Here is an 18,710-nt window from a genome sequence, read left to right as displayed (position 1 = left end):
GGAAAGTTTGATTATCAGTATGGCGGCTGGTGGAGAAATCACTTCCCCTAGGAAGTGAGACAGATCTACATAACTAGCGGAGTTCAACTTTGTGGAACAACTTAGTTCCCTTCTCACAGTAGACTTCGTAGACAGATTATAAAATTGTAAAGGGTTCATAAATTTGCAATGTGGAAGGACATGGGGTTTTAACATTTAATTGAAATAATAGATCTGATCAATTACAAAAGATAATCTGTTGTAATGAAATTATTGATTTTCCAAAAGATCAAATCTAGAAGCTGTGTCACAAATCACAATGTGATATGTTGTGAGCTTGTAGATTTACCAATTTTGCGCAACACCTTTGTACAACGAAGTAAAAAAACGAGCTTTACTAATCGATTTAGTTGATTATAAAAAAAAGAATTAAAGACTTTTTTGATGTTGCTACTGTATATATCAATACATTAAAAACTAAATGCATATACAGTACATACATACATATACTCTATTTTATCTCCCATCAGGCACACCTGCATATGATAATGATCGTGTCCAGAACCTGCTACTATAGATGCTTATCTGTATACATTTATATATCTTTTAGATTTTTTTTTACCGTTTCTACCCAGTAAAAGTACTAAATTACACACGATTTTTTTCCCCACCCACTTCTTTCCACCTGTAAACCTGATGTGACAATATAAATACGTTAATTCTAATTCATAACATGTAGTATTGTACTATATATAAAAACATATCGCGTCTTATTTATTCGATTAATCGAAACAAATAATCAATAGAAGATAATTGATAGTTGCAGCCCTATAATGGGGAGAGTGGTAGCATTGCCAGAGTTAAACCCCATTATACTTAGTTGTGTGTCACTCACCCAAAATTGCAGATCTACAAGCTCACAGCAAGTCATACTACAACGGATTGTGAGCTTGCAGATCAGCTATATTTCCTTGTGCGACACCGGTGTGCAACTAAGTTTAAATAACCCTTGAGCTGCACCCTACTAGTACCCAATTTAAACATACAAACAATGCAGAAGTTTGTAAGATGATCATCCCATTTCATTGATCCCCTGTTGCTGCTACATTTGCATCAGCACTTTTGAGAATATATAAATGTATCTGTGTGCTTAATGCATTTCTCTTTATCGCTTCTGTTGAGAGTTTCGCTATGCTATGCTTTCTCTTTCTTGCAAAAAAGCCTAGGTTTGAGGTTAGTGAAAAGTTGCTGACAATGGCATCAACCTCCAATGTGTATCTAGAGAGGCAGCGTCACCAAAGCCTGGCTTGGTGTATGACACATATGGCACAAGAGTGCACTCCCATCTAGCTCTATAAACAGCAGACCACTCTTAACAGCACATGGTATCATACCTCAGAAATAAAGGATATGTGTGAGCCATGATGGGATCATATCCTCCTCTCTCCTTATCATCACATCAATCATTAATTTTAAGGCAGCAATACAGTAAATGACATGGTGTCTTGGGTTTGCATTAGTCTACAAGTCATGCAGGTTTATTTTTTGTTTTATTATTCATGAGGGGATAGTGAACTGTTGGTCATAAGGTTAAAGCAACATACCGCTGGTCTGGCATGTTTTGCCCACTGACTACCACTGACTGACGACTCACAGTGAACTTGACATTACTGCAGACAACTTTCCAAAGCATAGTGTAGTTTGTTTTGATTGTCAGGGAATCCACTGGATTCCATTCATTTCATTATGAAAATCAAATTGCATAAACTCAAAACATGCTTGAGATAGAAAATCAAACAAACTATAAATATCATTGAGCAGTTATTTTTTGTGTCATCCTTGCAATTTTGTGCGTTTTAAAGCACAGATCGATGTGAAGATTAGGAGCAAAACTGAAATATTCCTAGGCGATTTACCAACTAAATTCAAAGGTACACGATTTATTGTCTCGACCGTGTGTGTTTGTGTGTCCGTCTTTCCGTGAGCAGCTAATCTCCGGCACCGTTGAACCGTTCGGCTTGAAACTCCCGCACACTCCCTAGAAGCCAGAGCAGAACCTCTGCCCCAATTTTCACATCAGCCTATTATAGCTCCACCAGGAGGCCTATTTTTGCAATACACATTTCTTTATATCCTACTATAATTAAGCAAACCTCTCATCAAAGGGAAACTGTCATCAAAGAATTCTGTCATCGGAATTCAAAAACAGCCGAGTGCCGACCATGGCCACTGCCACAAGCTGCAAACTTATAAAGGACTTTCATTTATGCCCTGTGTCCACACACACACTGCGTTTTATGAGCTGGAGGGCGCTTTGGATATCATCTTCATAGCACTAGCACGCAGATTCACACGTTCCTGCGAAGCATTCGCTGGGGGTCCGGCTTGCCTCATAGCTGCAGACAAAAAGGTATCTTGGTGAATCACAACGTGTGAAGCAACCCCCTGTGTTTGTGTGCGTGTTGTAACTGTCACCAGGCAGACATCGACTCATAGGAGCACATGCCTTGCCCACACATAACTAAAAGTCTGCAAATATTTTGGACTAGTTACTTATTATTACTAGACCATACCCGTCGAGGGATATGAGCATGGTCTGCTTGTTTCACGGATGTGGCAACGCCAGCGCTTGTTTCACGCACATGATTTGGCAACCCGGAAGCCAGCGAACACAAACACGCTAATAAACAGCTGACATTTGAGGAAAGCGGAAAAACAGGCTTTGGTGTTCCGTGCACATGGTAATTGGCTGTGTGCAAATGCTGATTATTTGCTCCAGCCAGTGAGGAGAAGCGGGCAGAAGAGATTTTGGGCACAGACGCACAGAATTATAGGATGATTATATTACTTTTGTCCAAAGATCACGGCAATCGGTACGCATTATTTCTGTAGTCATGTGATCAAGACGGATATGTCTGATTTTCTATTTTCAAAGTTGCCCGTTTTGAACAAAATGCTTCACATCATCAACTCAGCAATCTGATTGCCGTGATTAAACATTGCTGGCCCACAATAAGCTACCTGCCCTGGCAGAGACCTGTGCTCCGAGGAGCACATTTTTCTAGTTAACTGCAAATGTTGTTCAGCCAAACTTTACTCAGTTATGCTGGTAGGTTTTATTTTAATGACTAATAATGATGTAATAATAATTTAAAGAAATGCAAAATGTAAACAAAGTCATTAACAGGAAAGTGGCCTAAATGTATGCAAGATATATACATACTGTATGGCGGAAGCTGTGAATACTAGAAATAATGTGAGCACAACTCAGTCGCAACTATTAAGCTATATACCTGGTGCACAGCTCAAGAGAGTTCAATAAAAGCAGAAGAACGCCAGCACACACAGAACTGTCCTTCAGGTACGTTTTCATTTTTGTTGTTGAACACACATCAGGAGAGTCTGGTCATGAGGAAAGCTCATGAATGATTTGGCTACACGCAAACCGAAACCGAAACCTAAGTTTTTTGAGACCCAGACAGACACAGTCACAGACACACAGCCACACTTGCCAATTGTATATATAGATGGAATAGTTTACTTGTTTCGGAGGCTGATGTTTTCCGGCTTGAAGACCTCTCTGTAGGATGCTTTGCTGCCAATGATGACATCCAGCTTATGCACAGACTCCACCACAGCCCTTGGTGAGGGAAAATAATATTCATATTTATTAAATCGATAATGTTATTCATGTTAAAAAAATATCTTCCTAGTCGCCATTCCAAGCCTATAGCAGGCGTCAATTAATTAATGATACGCCATAACACTATCAAGTTTGGATTCAATAACTTTCCAACATATTAAGAAGATAATAATAATGTCTAGACCTGATGTACCGGTTTACAATTAGGTGTCAGCAGCTATGCTAAACATTCGATCATTTTAAGGTGTAATATTTCTACAATTGTTACAAAACCTGTATGTCCAGTCAGTTTGGGGCATAAAAAAAGAAGTCGAAGGATCAAATTAAGTCTAATGAGGATGTTCCGTGCATGTTCACATCATGTATACTTTATAATACTTAAGACCATTTGTCAAATATTGTATTATTTAACATTTTGGTAAAAACAGCCAATTTTACATCGAGGTGCCCAGATGTGTCCCTCTAGTGCCCACCTATCCTGTATCCACAAGAAGCAATGCCAACGTTAGCCAACATAGCGGGGTTTTGGGGGCAACATGGCCTTAAACTCACCTGTAAAGCCTCTTGATGAGCAGGACTTTTGCCTCTGGTTCACTGTCTTGCCCGGGTCCACTCATATTAGCAAGTAGCAGGTTATTTGATCAGACGCTCCAGCGTTAGGTCGGCGGTACGGTACGCTATGATACGGTACGGTACCCCCACACACCTCCTCGACCCACAGTTGTCACGGCTCTGCTCGGGTCGCTTCTCCCCGGCAGTGACAACCGTGTTGATAGCCCAGCTAGCGTTAGCTAACCGGCTAACGTTAGCTTTCCTCCTCTATGCCCGCCTAACTTTTAAGTCTTTTTCGTCTCTTGTGTCCTTTGGCAAGACCCCCTCTACCCATCCGCTCTGACACCGGGGAGGACGGGGGTGCACCACGTACTTAACGCTGTTCCTGGTCAGCTAAAACGCTCCGATATGTTTCTTATGTTGTTCCCCGTTCCAGCCATTGCTACGAAGGCGGCCATTATTTCCAGGAGGCAGTGACCAGCCTGAACTACCGCGAGATTACAGGTCATACTGACGAGATAAACCGAGTCACCATGGCTTTGTGATCTGCAGTACTCTGGCAGTACGTGTGTGTGTGTGTGTGTGTGTGTGTGTGTGTGTGTGTGTGTGTGTGTGTGTGTGTGTGTGTGTGTGTGTGTGTGTGTGTGTGTGTGTGCGCGTGCGTGCGTGCGTGCGTGCGTGCGTGTGTGACACACACAGCAGGGACTACTGGAGCCATATTAATAGACTCAAAACAATTCAATTCTTAATAGTCTCTAGACAGAGCACCAAACCCACCTTGAACAATACATTTTATCATTTTATGTGGGACTAGTGGTGTGACTCACCACTCCTAGTGGACATGGAGTGGACAACTTGTCCAACTTGGAGTTGGAGTGGCACAACACTCAGAAAAGGAGCCAACTGGACAACTTGTCCAACTTGGACAACTTGTCCAACTCCAACTTGTCCACACTCCATGTAGTCTCGCGTAGCCAGACAACTATTCCACAACCGGAAACATTTGAAAATTGTGGGAGGCAACAGTCTGGCCACGCGAGACTACACTCCATGTGACTCACCACTTGTCCACGTGTCCACAGGGACTAGTAAGTGTCTTAGAAATCTCGCACTAGAGCTACTTCCATAAAGGTCAACTATACTCTAAAAACCACTTTATAGCCAAATTAATACATTTCACTATGATCCAGGGGAAAATTCATGAACACTTGGGAATTGGTTCCTTCACACATCTACAATCAACATCTCATCCACATCTCAAGGCGTTTGCTTTCCACACAGGATATCAGTTGTGTTGATGTGTGTGCTCTGCGTGTGAAGTTCTCTTGTGCATTCAGTAACAATGCTATATAATCTTTTTTTTTTGAGTGGTGCCAACCACTCCTATATCTGACTTTGTCCGTGTGTCCGTATGTATGTATGTCCAATAAACAAACATTGATGACATCAATACAGGGGTCAATACAGGGCTCATCAAAGGCACCACTCTCTGCACGGTGTGATTTTTACTTTCCAGGAAGCCAGATTTCCTTCAGAAAATTATCATTTAATAACCTTGGGAGAAGGTGGGCAAGCTCTAAATGTATAACATTATATTATGTTTAAGTGGTATTTAATAATTAAAGGAATTCATGGATTTATTTTTGTTTTTGTGGCATTCCTAAGCCAATAATTTGATGACCGGGTGTGTATCCGGTAGGAGACACAAATAATCTACTTTGTGTCTCCTACCGGATACATTAGCCGGTAGGAGACGGGAATCAAATTATTGGCTTAGGAATGCCACAAAAACAAAAATAAATCCATGGATTCAAGGCTTCATGGGGTGTGCAATTGATAGAAAATAAGTCATTTTTTGGGTGAACTACTCCTTTAAAAGATGCAGTAGCTGATACACGTGGAAGTTGCTTTGTTTGTTACCTGCTTGACTTGTGGCGTCTGTAAGAGTGATGTCATGCTACTCCAGGGATCACTAGAAACTGTACTGACAGTTTGTCTGTCTGCCTTTAGATAGGGGAATCTAATAGCCCGACACTAGCAGCAGATCAAAGTAGTTTAACCGACCAACATTGCCATTCTTTAGAGCCCTGCACTGTGCTCTTTTAAGGGCTGAAACTGAAAAGTAAGGTGTAACATTTAAATATATTATTAGTGCCAGAATGAGAGGTGGTATATTGGATATTCACTGAATGATTAAGATATATTGTTAATGACAGCAAAAGCTTTAAATCAAAATAAAATAAACATGCTTAAAAAGATACAGGGTTACCAAAATTAGTTTTCAACCTGCAATCTGCCTGCATGAGATATTATGTGCAAAGTTGTCACTTTGGCCTTAGGGTGGCACTAGATGACACGTCATGGGGCCACTAAAATGGTTAGAGTTGGGCTGTGAGCATGAATTCGCTCAGCAAGTTTCGTGACTATTTGACTATTTGATTTTGAGATATCTTGTGGGCAAGTGGAATAATCAGTATGTTCATCAACATGAAGGTGCACTGACAATTCCATGGCAATACTTAGAGTCCACTTAGAGAAATGCTTTGGCTTGGAAGACACTACCTTACATTATATACATTACATTACAATGTTTCACAACAAATTAAGAATTTAATTGTTTATTTATTAATTTATTTACGTATTTCTATGTCCAAGATTCACCCACCCGAAAAATATAAATTCCGGTTTATTCAAAAAAAAGAAATGATGGAATTTTCATCAACTGCATCAAAGGAATTAATCAACAAAATCAAAGTGGCAATAATCATTATCATTATTACAATAATAATTTGTTGATCAGAATATCCACATTCATAACAAATCCATATACAACTGTAATACACTCTTCAACATCACTCTTCCATTAATATACACAAAATCCCCAAATGTCTGTCCTTTTCAAAACAACAACAGAGGAGTTTGGGTTAGGCGGGCTATGGCTTGTCAACAGGTATGTAAATGATTGACCAGCAGAGTTGACAGGTCTAAGGTTAGTGAAGGGTATAAGGGGAGGCACATTTACTTAATTAGGACTAAAGCCCAATTTATACTTTGTCATATGATCGCATCACTCGCAGGAAAATAGCTGATCTTCACGTTAACTGATTGTCACTGGAAAACCAGATATTTTCAGTGTGCGATGCAGTCGTACGACAAAGTATAAATTAGGCTGTATACGAAAACAAGCAATGGCAAACAATGACTGTATCATCATGGAAGGATAGCCATCTTAACCAAATCTTCAGCTGACAAGAGGTTAGAGGACTCCATGATAGGCAGAATTTGGGGAACTAAATTTCAAGGAATATATAAGGGCTGTCAGAATAAATATATAACTCTGAAAGACAACCGCTGCAAACATATATTGTAGGAACCTAAACTGAAATCAGATACTGCAAGAACTTAAACAGTTCAAGAATTTCAAAGAAATGCAGATGGAGGTTTCTGGAAATATTGTCTTATTCTATATATGTACAAACATTGCTCGGCCACTCAAATCTACTTTAAAAAAAGCTTTTAGTTGGACAGAAAATGAGTGCAAGCTTAAGTATTATGTGAGTTGGTTCTTGTATGAGCGCTTCAAGAATACAGATACGATAACTGACAGACCTTGCTGATATTTTGTGAGTCTGTGCAGAAAGTGCCTGATAGCTGTCCATACGCTTAAAACCTATCCATGCCTCAATGTTGGTAACTTGAGGAAACCTATTCCCAGAGAGAGAAACATTAGAGGAAAAAAATAACTGTACACTCTGCATATACAATCAAACAGTATATACACATAGACATACCATACAGTATATACACATTTACCCAGTATATACACAAAGATGTATCTGATACACACACACTTATATACACAACACATTCACTCATTTAAACAGATCCTCTAATATATCTCTCTCTCTGTCATATCCAAGTGATTACGCTGTAAAATCCTCTGTGTTAGTTAGTTAACTCTGACAGTGTGCAAATGGAACAAAGTGGACCCTGATTTGTACACTCTCCAAGTTACAAATGGATAAATGAACACTGAGGATTTTACTATGTAGCGATGGAAATGGCAGGGATTATCAACTCAGGTTGGGATCAGTGGAGTCCATTCAGAGAAATCAACAAGGAGTTTCATAACAAGTTAACTCCAGAATTCTGTCAAATGGTCACACTGAAACCAATAATCCATCAGTTAATCACTGCTCATTAAGCTGTAGACTGATAGTAGATTTGAGATACAAATCAGATGGTAAGAATGTCCTCATCCAAAGGGTTTCAGATCGTCCATAAATGGAGAGCTCCATGGCGATTGTTGGGCGAAAAACATCGTCCATCCACGTTTTCTTTTCTTATCCAATCTTTGAATAGTTATATGCAAGTAGTCAAGAGCACAAGTCACAGCAACGTGCAAAACGTTGTAAGGGGAGCAGGTAAAACACAAGTTAATCCCTTTTGTCACAGTCCTAGAACAATGATTCTCCTCAAAGTTCCATAAGATTGTCTTAATAAGAAAAACTTGGTTCATATAAAATGGGTTTATGAACTTCCTTTAGATAGACGGTTCTATCTTTATCAAGAAATAAATATATGCTCCGGAAGATTTCTGATGTAGAGTATTTCTTCTACTATGGTAACAATAAACAGTATCATATAAATATAAATATCAACATTCTGTCCAGTTTTCAAAGTTTTCGATGAATTAAGATTTTTTTAAGCAGTTTCACTTGTATAGGCTGTGCATATTTAGTATTCTTTAAATAAAAGTCCAAAAGAGATTAAAATAAAACAGCTAAAACTATAAATTGAGAAATTATTGAAAATCTGAAAGGGAGGTGATCAAATAATGCTTTAAAATTCATAGAAAGATAAGGACTAAATGGATGAACAGCAATCATATTGTAGTGTGGAGAGACTATGAGAGGAAATTAAATGCTTTAACCACTTAATCGCTGAACCCCTTAACCATAAAAGTTTTCTAAATTATTTCGGAAATAGCTGATCTACAAGCGCACAAGGTTGTAGATTGTCTATTTTTGAAAAGTGTTAGAAAATCTTTACATTTTCAATTTTTATTTTCACCTATAATGACATGCCCAAAATTGGAATGCCAGGGTTTAAGTGGTTAAAAAATAAATGGGCTTCTATTGAAAAAATAAGGAAAAGAAGTCAAGCACCTTTGAAATACACCTTACCTACAGTACAACATAACTCCCTCTCTTTCTGGAGCAATGTGCCTTCCTTTGCTTCTGTGTTCTTCCATTCTATTGATTGAACGTTCTGCATAGCTTCTTCGCATGCTTGACAGGCCAACAAATACTATTACATTGTTGGGCCTATCTTCAAAAAGAAAATTGTACATCTAATCAGAAGGCGTAAACTCTTAAAAATCCAGTTTTCCAATCAGAGAGAGAGGGCCCAAGTTAAGAAGGGTAAAAAAAAAGCCCAGCATATCCTTACATGGTTCACTGGGGCTCTGCACCATCCTTTAAGCAAACAGAACGGGACGAATGCCCCAAGTTCTCCCTTTGTCAGCCAATCGCGTCACGAGAGAGGGCTCTTGATATTTGACCGTGCCACCCGGTGGATTTGGATTTCCCGTGGCGGTTCAGCCAATTAGGTTCCAGATTGTCCTCCACGAAGCTTTGTGAGTGGCTAAGGGGAGAAAAACAGGGAGACAGAGAGAGAAGGATCGGGGCAGGTGCTTGATCAGGTATTACTGAAGCATAGCTAAGAGATTTCATTCCAGTCAGTCCAACTATAATGATGGTATAGTCTTTCCAAAGCTGGAGTTATCTTTGTCAGTTTTGTGTTCAGCTCTGAGGCAACTGCTTATTTACCTGAGTCTTTCAATTTGATGTCACTGAGGTATTTTCATAGCAATATTAATTTCTCAATCATGACTCCTGTCATCTCATATCCCTACCACAATACAGTGATGTTCAAATCTAGCCTGATGATTTATTCAGTGTTTATTAATGACACAAGTGCTTTCACAAGAAAAACTTTAGCCCTATAAAAGCTGTCATGACAAAATAGAAGACAAAAAAAAAAAACTTTCCCTGTGTAGAACTGCTAACATTAAGATTTGGTGGTTCAGCGGTATATATATTCACTCTGGGAATTTCACCATTTCTGCTTCATAAGTGCTTAATCAAACCTCTCACTGACCTACCATGACCTGTATGTACGAAACACTAGTGCTGGCCATTTTGACCCTCCACAGTCAGTGATTAATTTTCTCAAAAGAGAAATGGCCGAAGATATGATGAAGATCTTCTACGGTTCTTGATTCCAGTTACAAATCTAAACAAATAACTTGTTGCAGGATGCCACCAGTGTGAGGCTACAAAGACGAAAACAGATTCACATCCAAACAAAGTTTACAGTGGACAGTTCATACACAAAATGAAGGGATATGACAACACATTACAAATAATTCAAAGACTGATGTTTCAGCAGCTGACATATGACTAGTTTAAGAATTCATTTTCAAAATGTTATATCCATGTTGGAATGAAAGTGATTACCTGAAGTTTCCTGTTCAATATATAGAGAATTCATTCTTTATGGTATGAGTGTTATCCTTTGTCATCAAATAACTATCCTTCTATCCTTCAAAAAATGCCAATTTGTTTCTATTTTGTATTATTAATACTTGTGTTACCGTAGGTGTCGTTTTTATTCAAATGCTCTATTGGAATCACAGTTCAGCTATTCCCAAATGCAAAAAGCGATGCGCTTTTTGTACTGTATATTCAAGGGCCTTATATTCTTATGCGTCCCTATTCTGGACGCATTGTGAGCTATATTCTGTGAAGATAATTGGTGTCTCCTGGAGATCTGTAGGATGACTGGCTAGTCTAATCGGCCAAAGGCTATTACAAGTCCGAATTCCAGGCACTCGATGGCTAGAATTACTGGCGACAGCAAAAAATAAACAGTCCTCTCCTTAGAGATACCATTACAGATGTTTGTTCAAAATAACATGTTGTATGAGAAACAATAAAAAAAAGTGTCCTTGGGATACAACTGCTCTAAAAGGATTTGAAATATGTGGTAACTACCCAAAATAAAAGATGATGGTACAGTACCACAATTTAGCAAGCATTACATAATGTAGTTTACAACCAAGTTACTCAAACTACAGATTGTAGTATTGTCAGAAAATGTCATCCTGGAGGCTTATCCCGAATAAAGTGCTAATCCTGTGATTACATATCTCCGGTACCCTCAACACAATTGACACCAACACCTTTTAAATGGGAAATTATCTCAATACAGTACCTGAAAACACATAACTTTCTCCATTTCATTCAAAGAAGCTTGGTTCTATCTCCAAAAATCAGCCCTGTTTTTATAACTGAGAGCTATGCCATGGCAAGTGTAACTGACACTAAATAAAGCCAAAGAAAATAAAAGTAATACATATTAAGGGAAAATAAAATTGTTTACTGCATAATTGAAATAACTCAGTGACAGTTATTTGCAATGACATATCCTTCAATTTCCAGGCCACACTACAGGCTTTTTTTAGAGATTATTGTATATCAAGTCCGAGATTGTAGGAGTGTTCTTTTTTCTTTCATTCTCTCTGTCTTTTTTTTTTTTAACAAACCTAAATGTGTAGACCCCACTACCCCATTAGACACACAACAACAGAGAGGGGAGCACAAATAACAAACATGTAGACACATACAAACATATTGAAAACAATGCCTTGGCAAAGACAGACAGCTGGAGAAAGAAAGTGAGTGAAGAATGAAAGAGGCAGTGCTATGTTTGACACAGACATTTGACATTGGAAATGGCACCATTTGTTTCTGTTTAGCACCAGTAGATCACATATCGGTTCTGAGATTGAGAAGAGAAAAACTGCACAAGCTCAGTCCAATAACAAGTCCCTTAGATTAAAAAAGAAACCTCAAAATGTCTATGCGTTTTTCCATACATTTTGTCCTTCAAAATTCTATCACACTTTCAGCCTTTTTGTCCAGCTTACAAGAAATGCTAAGTTGGATTCCCTTTGATACCTCTATACGTTTCTGTTTTTTAAGACCCTGTTGAAATACACTCAAAGGCACTAAGGAAGCCAGACGACATTAATCACATCTCTACAGAGACCCGTCACACACAATGTTTTGGAGAGTTGTTATCAGTGGTTATGAAGCTTGATCTATGCTTCTGTGACAAGTATTGTGTGACGTGTTGCTTGACAAAAAAAACACAGTTTCAACTGAAAAAAAGCATTGACGCAGCGCCTCGTTATTTCTGTGGAGTGATGAGTCGTGTGGCACTTCGTCGCCGACGCATAAATCAGGCTAAAGGGACATCATGCCATCGAGTTGGAGGAGTGACAACAAATGGAACTACAGCAATCTTATCACCCAGTCCCCCTTGCAAAACAATGATAAGGTCTAACATTCCTGCCATGGCAGGTTGCCAAAAAGATAATATAGAAATAAAGTCAGAATAAAAGATCGGGAAGTAAAAGGTGACAATGTTGCATTCTTCGTTGACTGTCACTGCCCCACCGTGACAGGGTGTTCCTCATAGCCACTGATGTCAGGCCTCTATTTGCAAGCTGGCATATTCAGGACAAAGATAAATAAGGATTCGCCCGCATCCTTGGGAATCAAGGGATCCAGTGAGCTGGCTCGTAGCACTTTTATGGCTAATGGCTACTGAGAAGTCTTTGGGGTGCAAGACATTCTATAGTGCTTGTTCCTCACATTTATTCTTATTCATGGACCACAAACAGGCGATGAGCGACATAAAGCAGATGTTCACATATCGGCTTGGTTTGGCAACTATGTACCTGTATGTCAACTGCTTATTCAAACAGTATACAGTATGTGAAGGGGTACCATATCTTGTCCTGCAAGAGTGATACTGACCAAGCTCGGTTTAAGCATCAAAAAGACAAGTGTCTGATAAAGAGCCCTTTGTGGTGTGTTAATGTGCAATGCACGTACAATAACTATCTCTTTCCCACACACTTTTCTTCTCTCTCTTGTTTGGCCAAATAGTATGTCAGCAATATTGTCTCGTTAAATGGGATGGGGAGGGTTTGCGGGAGCAGCATTTTCCTTCTAATTGTGTCATCTCTCTCTGATTTGGCTTTAGTGTTGTGTTTGACCTACTCCCCCTGCTTCTGCTATGCCTGCCGTTGCCGTTGCTGGGGTTCCTGTTGCCTTTGAGGTTGTCATGGGGGAGGATGTTTGGTTGCCACGGAGCTCTCCATTCTGTCTAGGTGACTGATGTGTAGCGGGCAGAGAGGGAGGGTCGAAGGTTTGGGGGAGATCTCCATTGTGGGGGGAGCTGTCGGAGGAGACGGCTGAGGGAGATACTCTGTGGCCGTGATGGCTGCTCACTTCTCCTCTTTGACCAACACCTCCCCCTCCACCTTCTGTGTTCACACCGGGGTTTGCTGAACCCAGGGAGGAAAGCTGGGCTTCCTAGCGAGACAGAGAGAGAGGGAAGGGGGAGGAGGAGTGATGGTTCGAAGGAGAAAAGACCATTCAGTGGACAATGGGAGGGATGAGAGAGGGTGAAAGATGTAAAGATGATCCATTCGGGTGGTATGTAACGAGAAATACACAAGGCAAACAATGGATGTATAGTAAGGAGTTATGAGAGAATAGTATAGCGAAAGAAAGACAATAAGAGAATAACAGAAGCATGTGACATGAAGGAAATAGTTTGGGAGTGCCAAGTGGGGAAGGCAGGAGGAATTACGGATCAAGTTGAAAACAACAACAACAACCAGGAAGTAGAGAAAGATGTATTTAAGGAATGAGCATGTATGTAAGCCATGGCAGAAACACGTGAGGCAGGATTAGAAAATGAAAGACATAAGAGATGGGAGGACAAACAGAGAAAGAGAGAGACAGAGAGAGAGAGAGAGAGAGAGGCAAATGAGTCACAGAATCGATGTATGACACACACCAATAAAAATGGCAGTATAGGAAGGAGGACACAGACAAAGAAGGGATGGAAGGAATTAAAACTCTTGAGGTCAGAGAGTCTTGATCCTCTTGTTGAGTTGCAAGGAGTGTTTATTGTTTGACGGGTGTCAGAAAACGTCTGGAATTCAAGTCAGTCATTCTTCGCCAATGATTACAAATCCTGATCAATAACCACTATGCTTCTATGCAAATAGGCTCGCTTGAGTTGCATATACCTTACATTAAATAATGGTTTCCAATGGATGATAGCAGCGCATAGCATTAGGCCTACCAGGACACCAAGAAAAACATGCACAAAACTCAAAAGCCACATGGAGCTCAGCGCCAAATTGAAAAGCAAGATAAAGTTGCATTTTATTTCCCTATGGGATGAAATCCAAAACTGTGTCAAAATCACAAGCCAAAATATCTAACCCAGTCCCATTGATGACAAGGCAATGAGTTCTATTAAAGATGAAGAAGAAGAAAAAGCTGCATCTGTGTATATACTGAGTTAGAACTTTTGATTAGTGATTAAGTCAAAGTTTGGGTTTGCCATCTATCCTTACCTACATTGGCGCAGAATAACATCAACGCAAATATCAGATTCATTTCAGTTATTTGATTTATCAACGTCTGTGCACAAGCCTTCATATCCAGTCTGGTTCACTGTAGTCTGTGTAGGAGCAGTGGGAAGAGAAAACAGTTGGGTTATTGGGCCAATATACAACTATGAGGATATCTGAGATAATGGTATTTAATGTGCCCAACAGCTGACATAAGATGGCGTCAGTTTACACAGAAAATCTAGAGTGTTTGGACCACTCTCAGAGTTAAATGAACATTCTGGATTTTACTGTGTACAAGCAGTTTGAATGTTAGAATCTATGTGGGCTGGGTAGAAATGCCTCTTGAAACAATTATGATGCACTTGATTGCTTCACACATCTGTTGGTGTAGTGTCAAGGCATGACTACAGGGGGTCAGTTTCACTTAACATACATGTGCGAGCAATCTCACGTAAGGTGAAAATATGCAATGAAGGATTTTAACCCATGGTTCATTTGGTTTCACTGTACACACATTTGGAAGGAAGTATGAAGGAGTACTGTCGTATGGATGGAATGAAGTGTTGGAGAGGGCAAAGATAGGAAAGAGCTGCTTTGTAGAGGGGTAGTTTGGTCTGCATCCAGTAGAGAAATGGTTCAAAATGGATTAAAAAGTTAATTAATCATTTAGTTTAGTGTATGTAGTGGTTGATGTGTCCAGTTGTTGCCTTATTTTGTTTCTAATGAAAGAAAAACAAACATAAAAAAATTAGAATCTGATGGGAATTGGCAGACCTTTTCTCTTCTCAATCAGAACCAAAATCTTTTTTTTCTCCCATGACCTTAGTTCTAACTGGTGCTATAAACAGTGTTCTTCCCATCTCCTATGACACAAACAGTGACAGAATGCCAGTAGACACAACTTCAGTAACATATCCACACATCACCACCAACCATTGTGCTTAATATCCATGTGTAGCCCATTACACATGTCTATTAAGCTTGATAACAAGGAAATAAAAATAAAAATAAAAACAAGCGGATAGCTGTAGACACTTTAAAACTGGCATCCTTATACCTTACCAAACATGAATCAATCACTGCTCAAAATCCATACATGTAGAGCTCATTACATGGTGTCAAAGTGAGACTAATGAATGTTCAGGTACTGGAGACAGAAACACAGAACATATAGTGGACTGTTCAACTGTTGGGTGAACAGCAAGTGACACATTTATCTTACATATATATGTCCTTACCCACCTCCTCCAATCTCATTTGTTGAGTCGTTGATGTCTATTGCATAGTGTTGGTCTTTCTCCACATTAAAAAAAATGTGGCGCTTTAAGTATAGACATACAGTACAGCAACTTCGACACTAAAGTGACCCGCTTAATGCGTATGACCTCTATCTTACCCAGTGAAAGAAAACTTAACTTGAAGCAAAATAAAAAAACATAAACACATTGCATACGTACATGACAATTGACTTACACCACCATTCAATCAACTAATGTGCCCAGGGTGCCAAACATAATACATATACATTAACACAAGTATCAGAAACATAGACACAGAAACATACAAAAACATGAGCACATTTAATCTTTTTTTATTTTTCTCAGGGAAGGATTGGGTCAGATACGGAGATTTCCCATAATTCCCATTGTTTATCCTAGTGCAAGTTGGAGGGAACTGATCAAATTTTACGGATAATGTACAATATATGTGAGTTAATGATACGTGATATAATGTGCATATGACACATTCAGCAGTTAAATTGGAATAACAATAAATAAATAAAACAATCTAGTACAATATGAGTAATAATTGTGTGAACATAACCTACTCTGTGAATGAGAGATTGACTGTGGAATTTGTGAGAGTCATTGCCATTTTGAACCATGCAGAATGTGTGTCCACAGCCCATCAAGTCATCCATTAATTGTCAGTTTAGCAATAAAAGAAAGTGCACAAATAGATTAAAATGTCCTGGGCTTTTTTAGGTTGACTCGGTTGTTATATTTTCCAGTTCACCAAAACTGGGGTGATTTGACTATTTCCTAAACGTTCAGTTACATTACATTACATTTTAGAGAAATCATGAAATCATTAATGTTTGTATATATGAAGTTGTAGATATCTTTTGTTTTTTTTCCTGTTTTTATCCTTGCTCTCCCTCTCTCTGCCCCCCCCCCTTTCTTTCTTTCCTGAAAACAACAAAATGATGAAACTTGCACAAAAATGAATTTCACCCACTGATTTACACCTGTAAACCTGTGACGTGACAATAAAAATTATTCTGATTCTGATGTACAATTAATAATAAAATAATTCTGGTAACAAAGGGCATAGAGTTGACTATTATGTATTACAATAATACATGTAATCAAAGGAGAATTTAACCACATGAACCCTAGCGTCCCTATTCTGGGACAAACATTTGACAAACATAGATCTACAAGCTCACAACGCGTTGTGTTGTGTTGTGTTGTGAGCCTGTAGATCGGCTATTTCTGGCAAAGAGATTTGGTGGTGAGGGAAAAAAGAAGCAGACTTAGTACAGATTCCTGGGAGACCCCAGTCAAATAAGTGTATAGGGTTTAAGTGGTTAAACAAAAGAAAGTGAAAGGATGAGGTGACCAAGTGTGATATGAGATTTTTCAAATGCCAACATTTCAAACATAGCGGAGCTTATAGCAGCACTATGTAACTTTTCTTTTATGAATAAAACTTAATTTTGTCCAATCTGTATATGGTAGAGTATGTTAACACAATATAACTGTAAAAAATATAACTTTTGTCTCCCTGCTCTTCTAATGAGACATTTAGATCGTGTCAAAGGTCATGTCTCACCTAGACACAGGATCTGACACAAATGAGTTCTGATGGTCAAGACTGAATTCATCCCGTGAGCAATAAGCAGGCAGGCTCTATTAGCTCAATGGTAAAAATGTCGGGACTTGCACAGGAAACCGGGTTCAAATCCAGTGGTAGAAGAGGAAAGTTACACAGTGCAGCTTTAAGAATCAATGCTAACCATTGATTATTTGTATTTCTCTGCATTTCTGTTTTAAATCATACCATAAATGATGCTAGATGTTTATGGTTTGAATCCTGAGGTAAACAGTTTACCCAATGCAAAGAGCTACAGGGAGGTCTCCGTATAAGACAATTTGCAAATAATGTTGGCATAATCTATTTGTCTGTGGATTGCTGTTAATGACTGAATTGGACATGTGGAAAAGCAATAGCATCTTTATGTGTTGAGCATTGCAACAGCTGCACACAAAACGCTTTTTTCAATTTGATTGGACATAAGAAAAATCCCCTAAGATATTATAGTAACTGAAATATCTTTTATCAAGGTGGATTGTATGTATAGCCTACTGTGCTGATTTGCTCACTCTAAGCTGACATGGCCTCATCATTCAGAATAATATTGAATTTGGTCACAAAATAAAATTGAAATAAATGGGTAAATAAAAAAGGGAGAGAAATTAAACTGAGCTGTTGTTGCATTGGCGTGTTGGTTCTGTAATGGTTTAACAAGGTGCTGCATACGGACGGGGTGGGGGACGCACATAGAGAACAGTAGAAGTGGAGGAAGGCAGCAGGTAATGGATGGAGAGTGGGAGTTCCACTGAGGTGTACAGTATGCTGGTTCGGCTTTATTACCTGGACACTCTCGGTGGGGCAGGCGCGAGACGGGGCTGCACTAGGATGGACTGACGCCTCCCCTAAGAGAAATCACCGTATCTCATCAACATAAACACAAGAGGAGAGGAGAGGAGAGGAGAGGAGAGGAAAAGAAGGGAGGCATGTCCGCATTGAAGAAAGTCACAAGGGCAGTAAGGGATAATAATAATGACATTCAACAGCCATACAAACAATACATACACAACTTACAGTACAGCACATAGTGAACAGAAACACAAGGACACACACATATATAAAACCCTAATGACGCATACTACTGTACATAGATATGTACATAATGAACTCACGTACACAGACACAAACAAACACTGTCTGAGAACTCAACAGCCT

General features: G+C 39.2%; 2 protein-coding genes across 3 annotated transcripts in view; both read right to left on the bottom strand.

The window, feature by feature from the left end:
• Positions 1 to 4,640, bottom strand: part of smg5 (SMG5 nonsense mediated mRNA decay factor) — a 28,848-nt gene extending 24,208 nt beyond the window's left edge. For both annotated transcript variants that reach the window (XR_014600544.1, XM_084053812.1), the window contains exons 1-2: positions 4,175 to 4,640; positions 3,521 to 3,619 (exon numbers count right to left, since the gene is read on the bottom strand). Coding sequence is in view for 1 of the 2 variants with exons in the window: in XM_084053812.1 (XP_083909938.1) it covers positions 3,521 to 3,619; positions 4,175 to 4,239 (164 nt within the window). In the remaining variant the exon portion in view is untranslated. The remainder of the gene's footprint in view (positions 1 to 3,520; positions 3,620 to 4,174) is intronic.
• A 5,225-nt stretch (positions 4,641 to 9,865) lies between these two features.
• The window catches only part of syngap1b (synaptic Ras GTPase activating protein 1b), a 161,972-nt gene continuing 153,127 nt past the window's right edge, over positions 9,866 to 18,710 (bottom strand). The window contains exon 22 of the mRNA XM_084052810.1: positions 9,866 to 13,623. Within this exon, the coding sequence (XP_083908936.1) occupies positions 13,288 to 13,623 (336 nt within the window). The 3' untranslated portion in view covers positions 9,866 to 13,287. The remainder of the gene's footprint in view (positions 13,624 to 18,710) is intronic.

The sequence above is a fragment of the Gymnoscopelus microlampas genome (assembly GCF_963454915.1).
Source record: "Gymnoscopelus microlampas genome assembly, chromosome: 3".
Lineage (NCBI taxonomy): Eukaryota > Metazoa > Chordata > Actinopteri > Myctophiformes > Myctophidae > Gymnoscopelus > Gymnoscopelus microlampas.
This window is presented reverse-complemented; position numbering and strand designations above follow the sequence as displayed.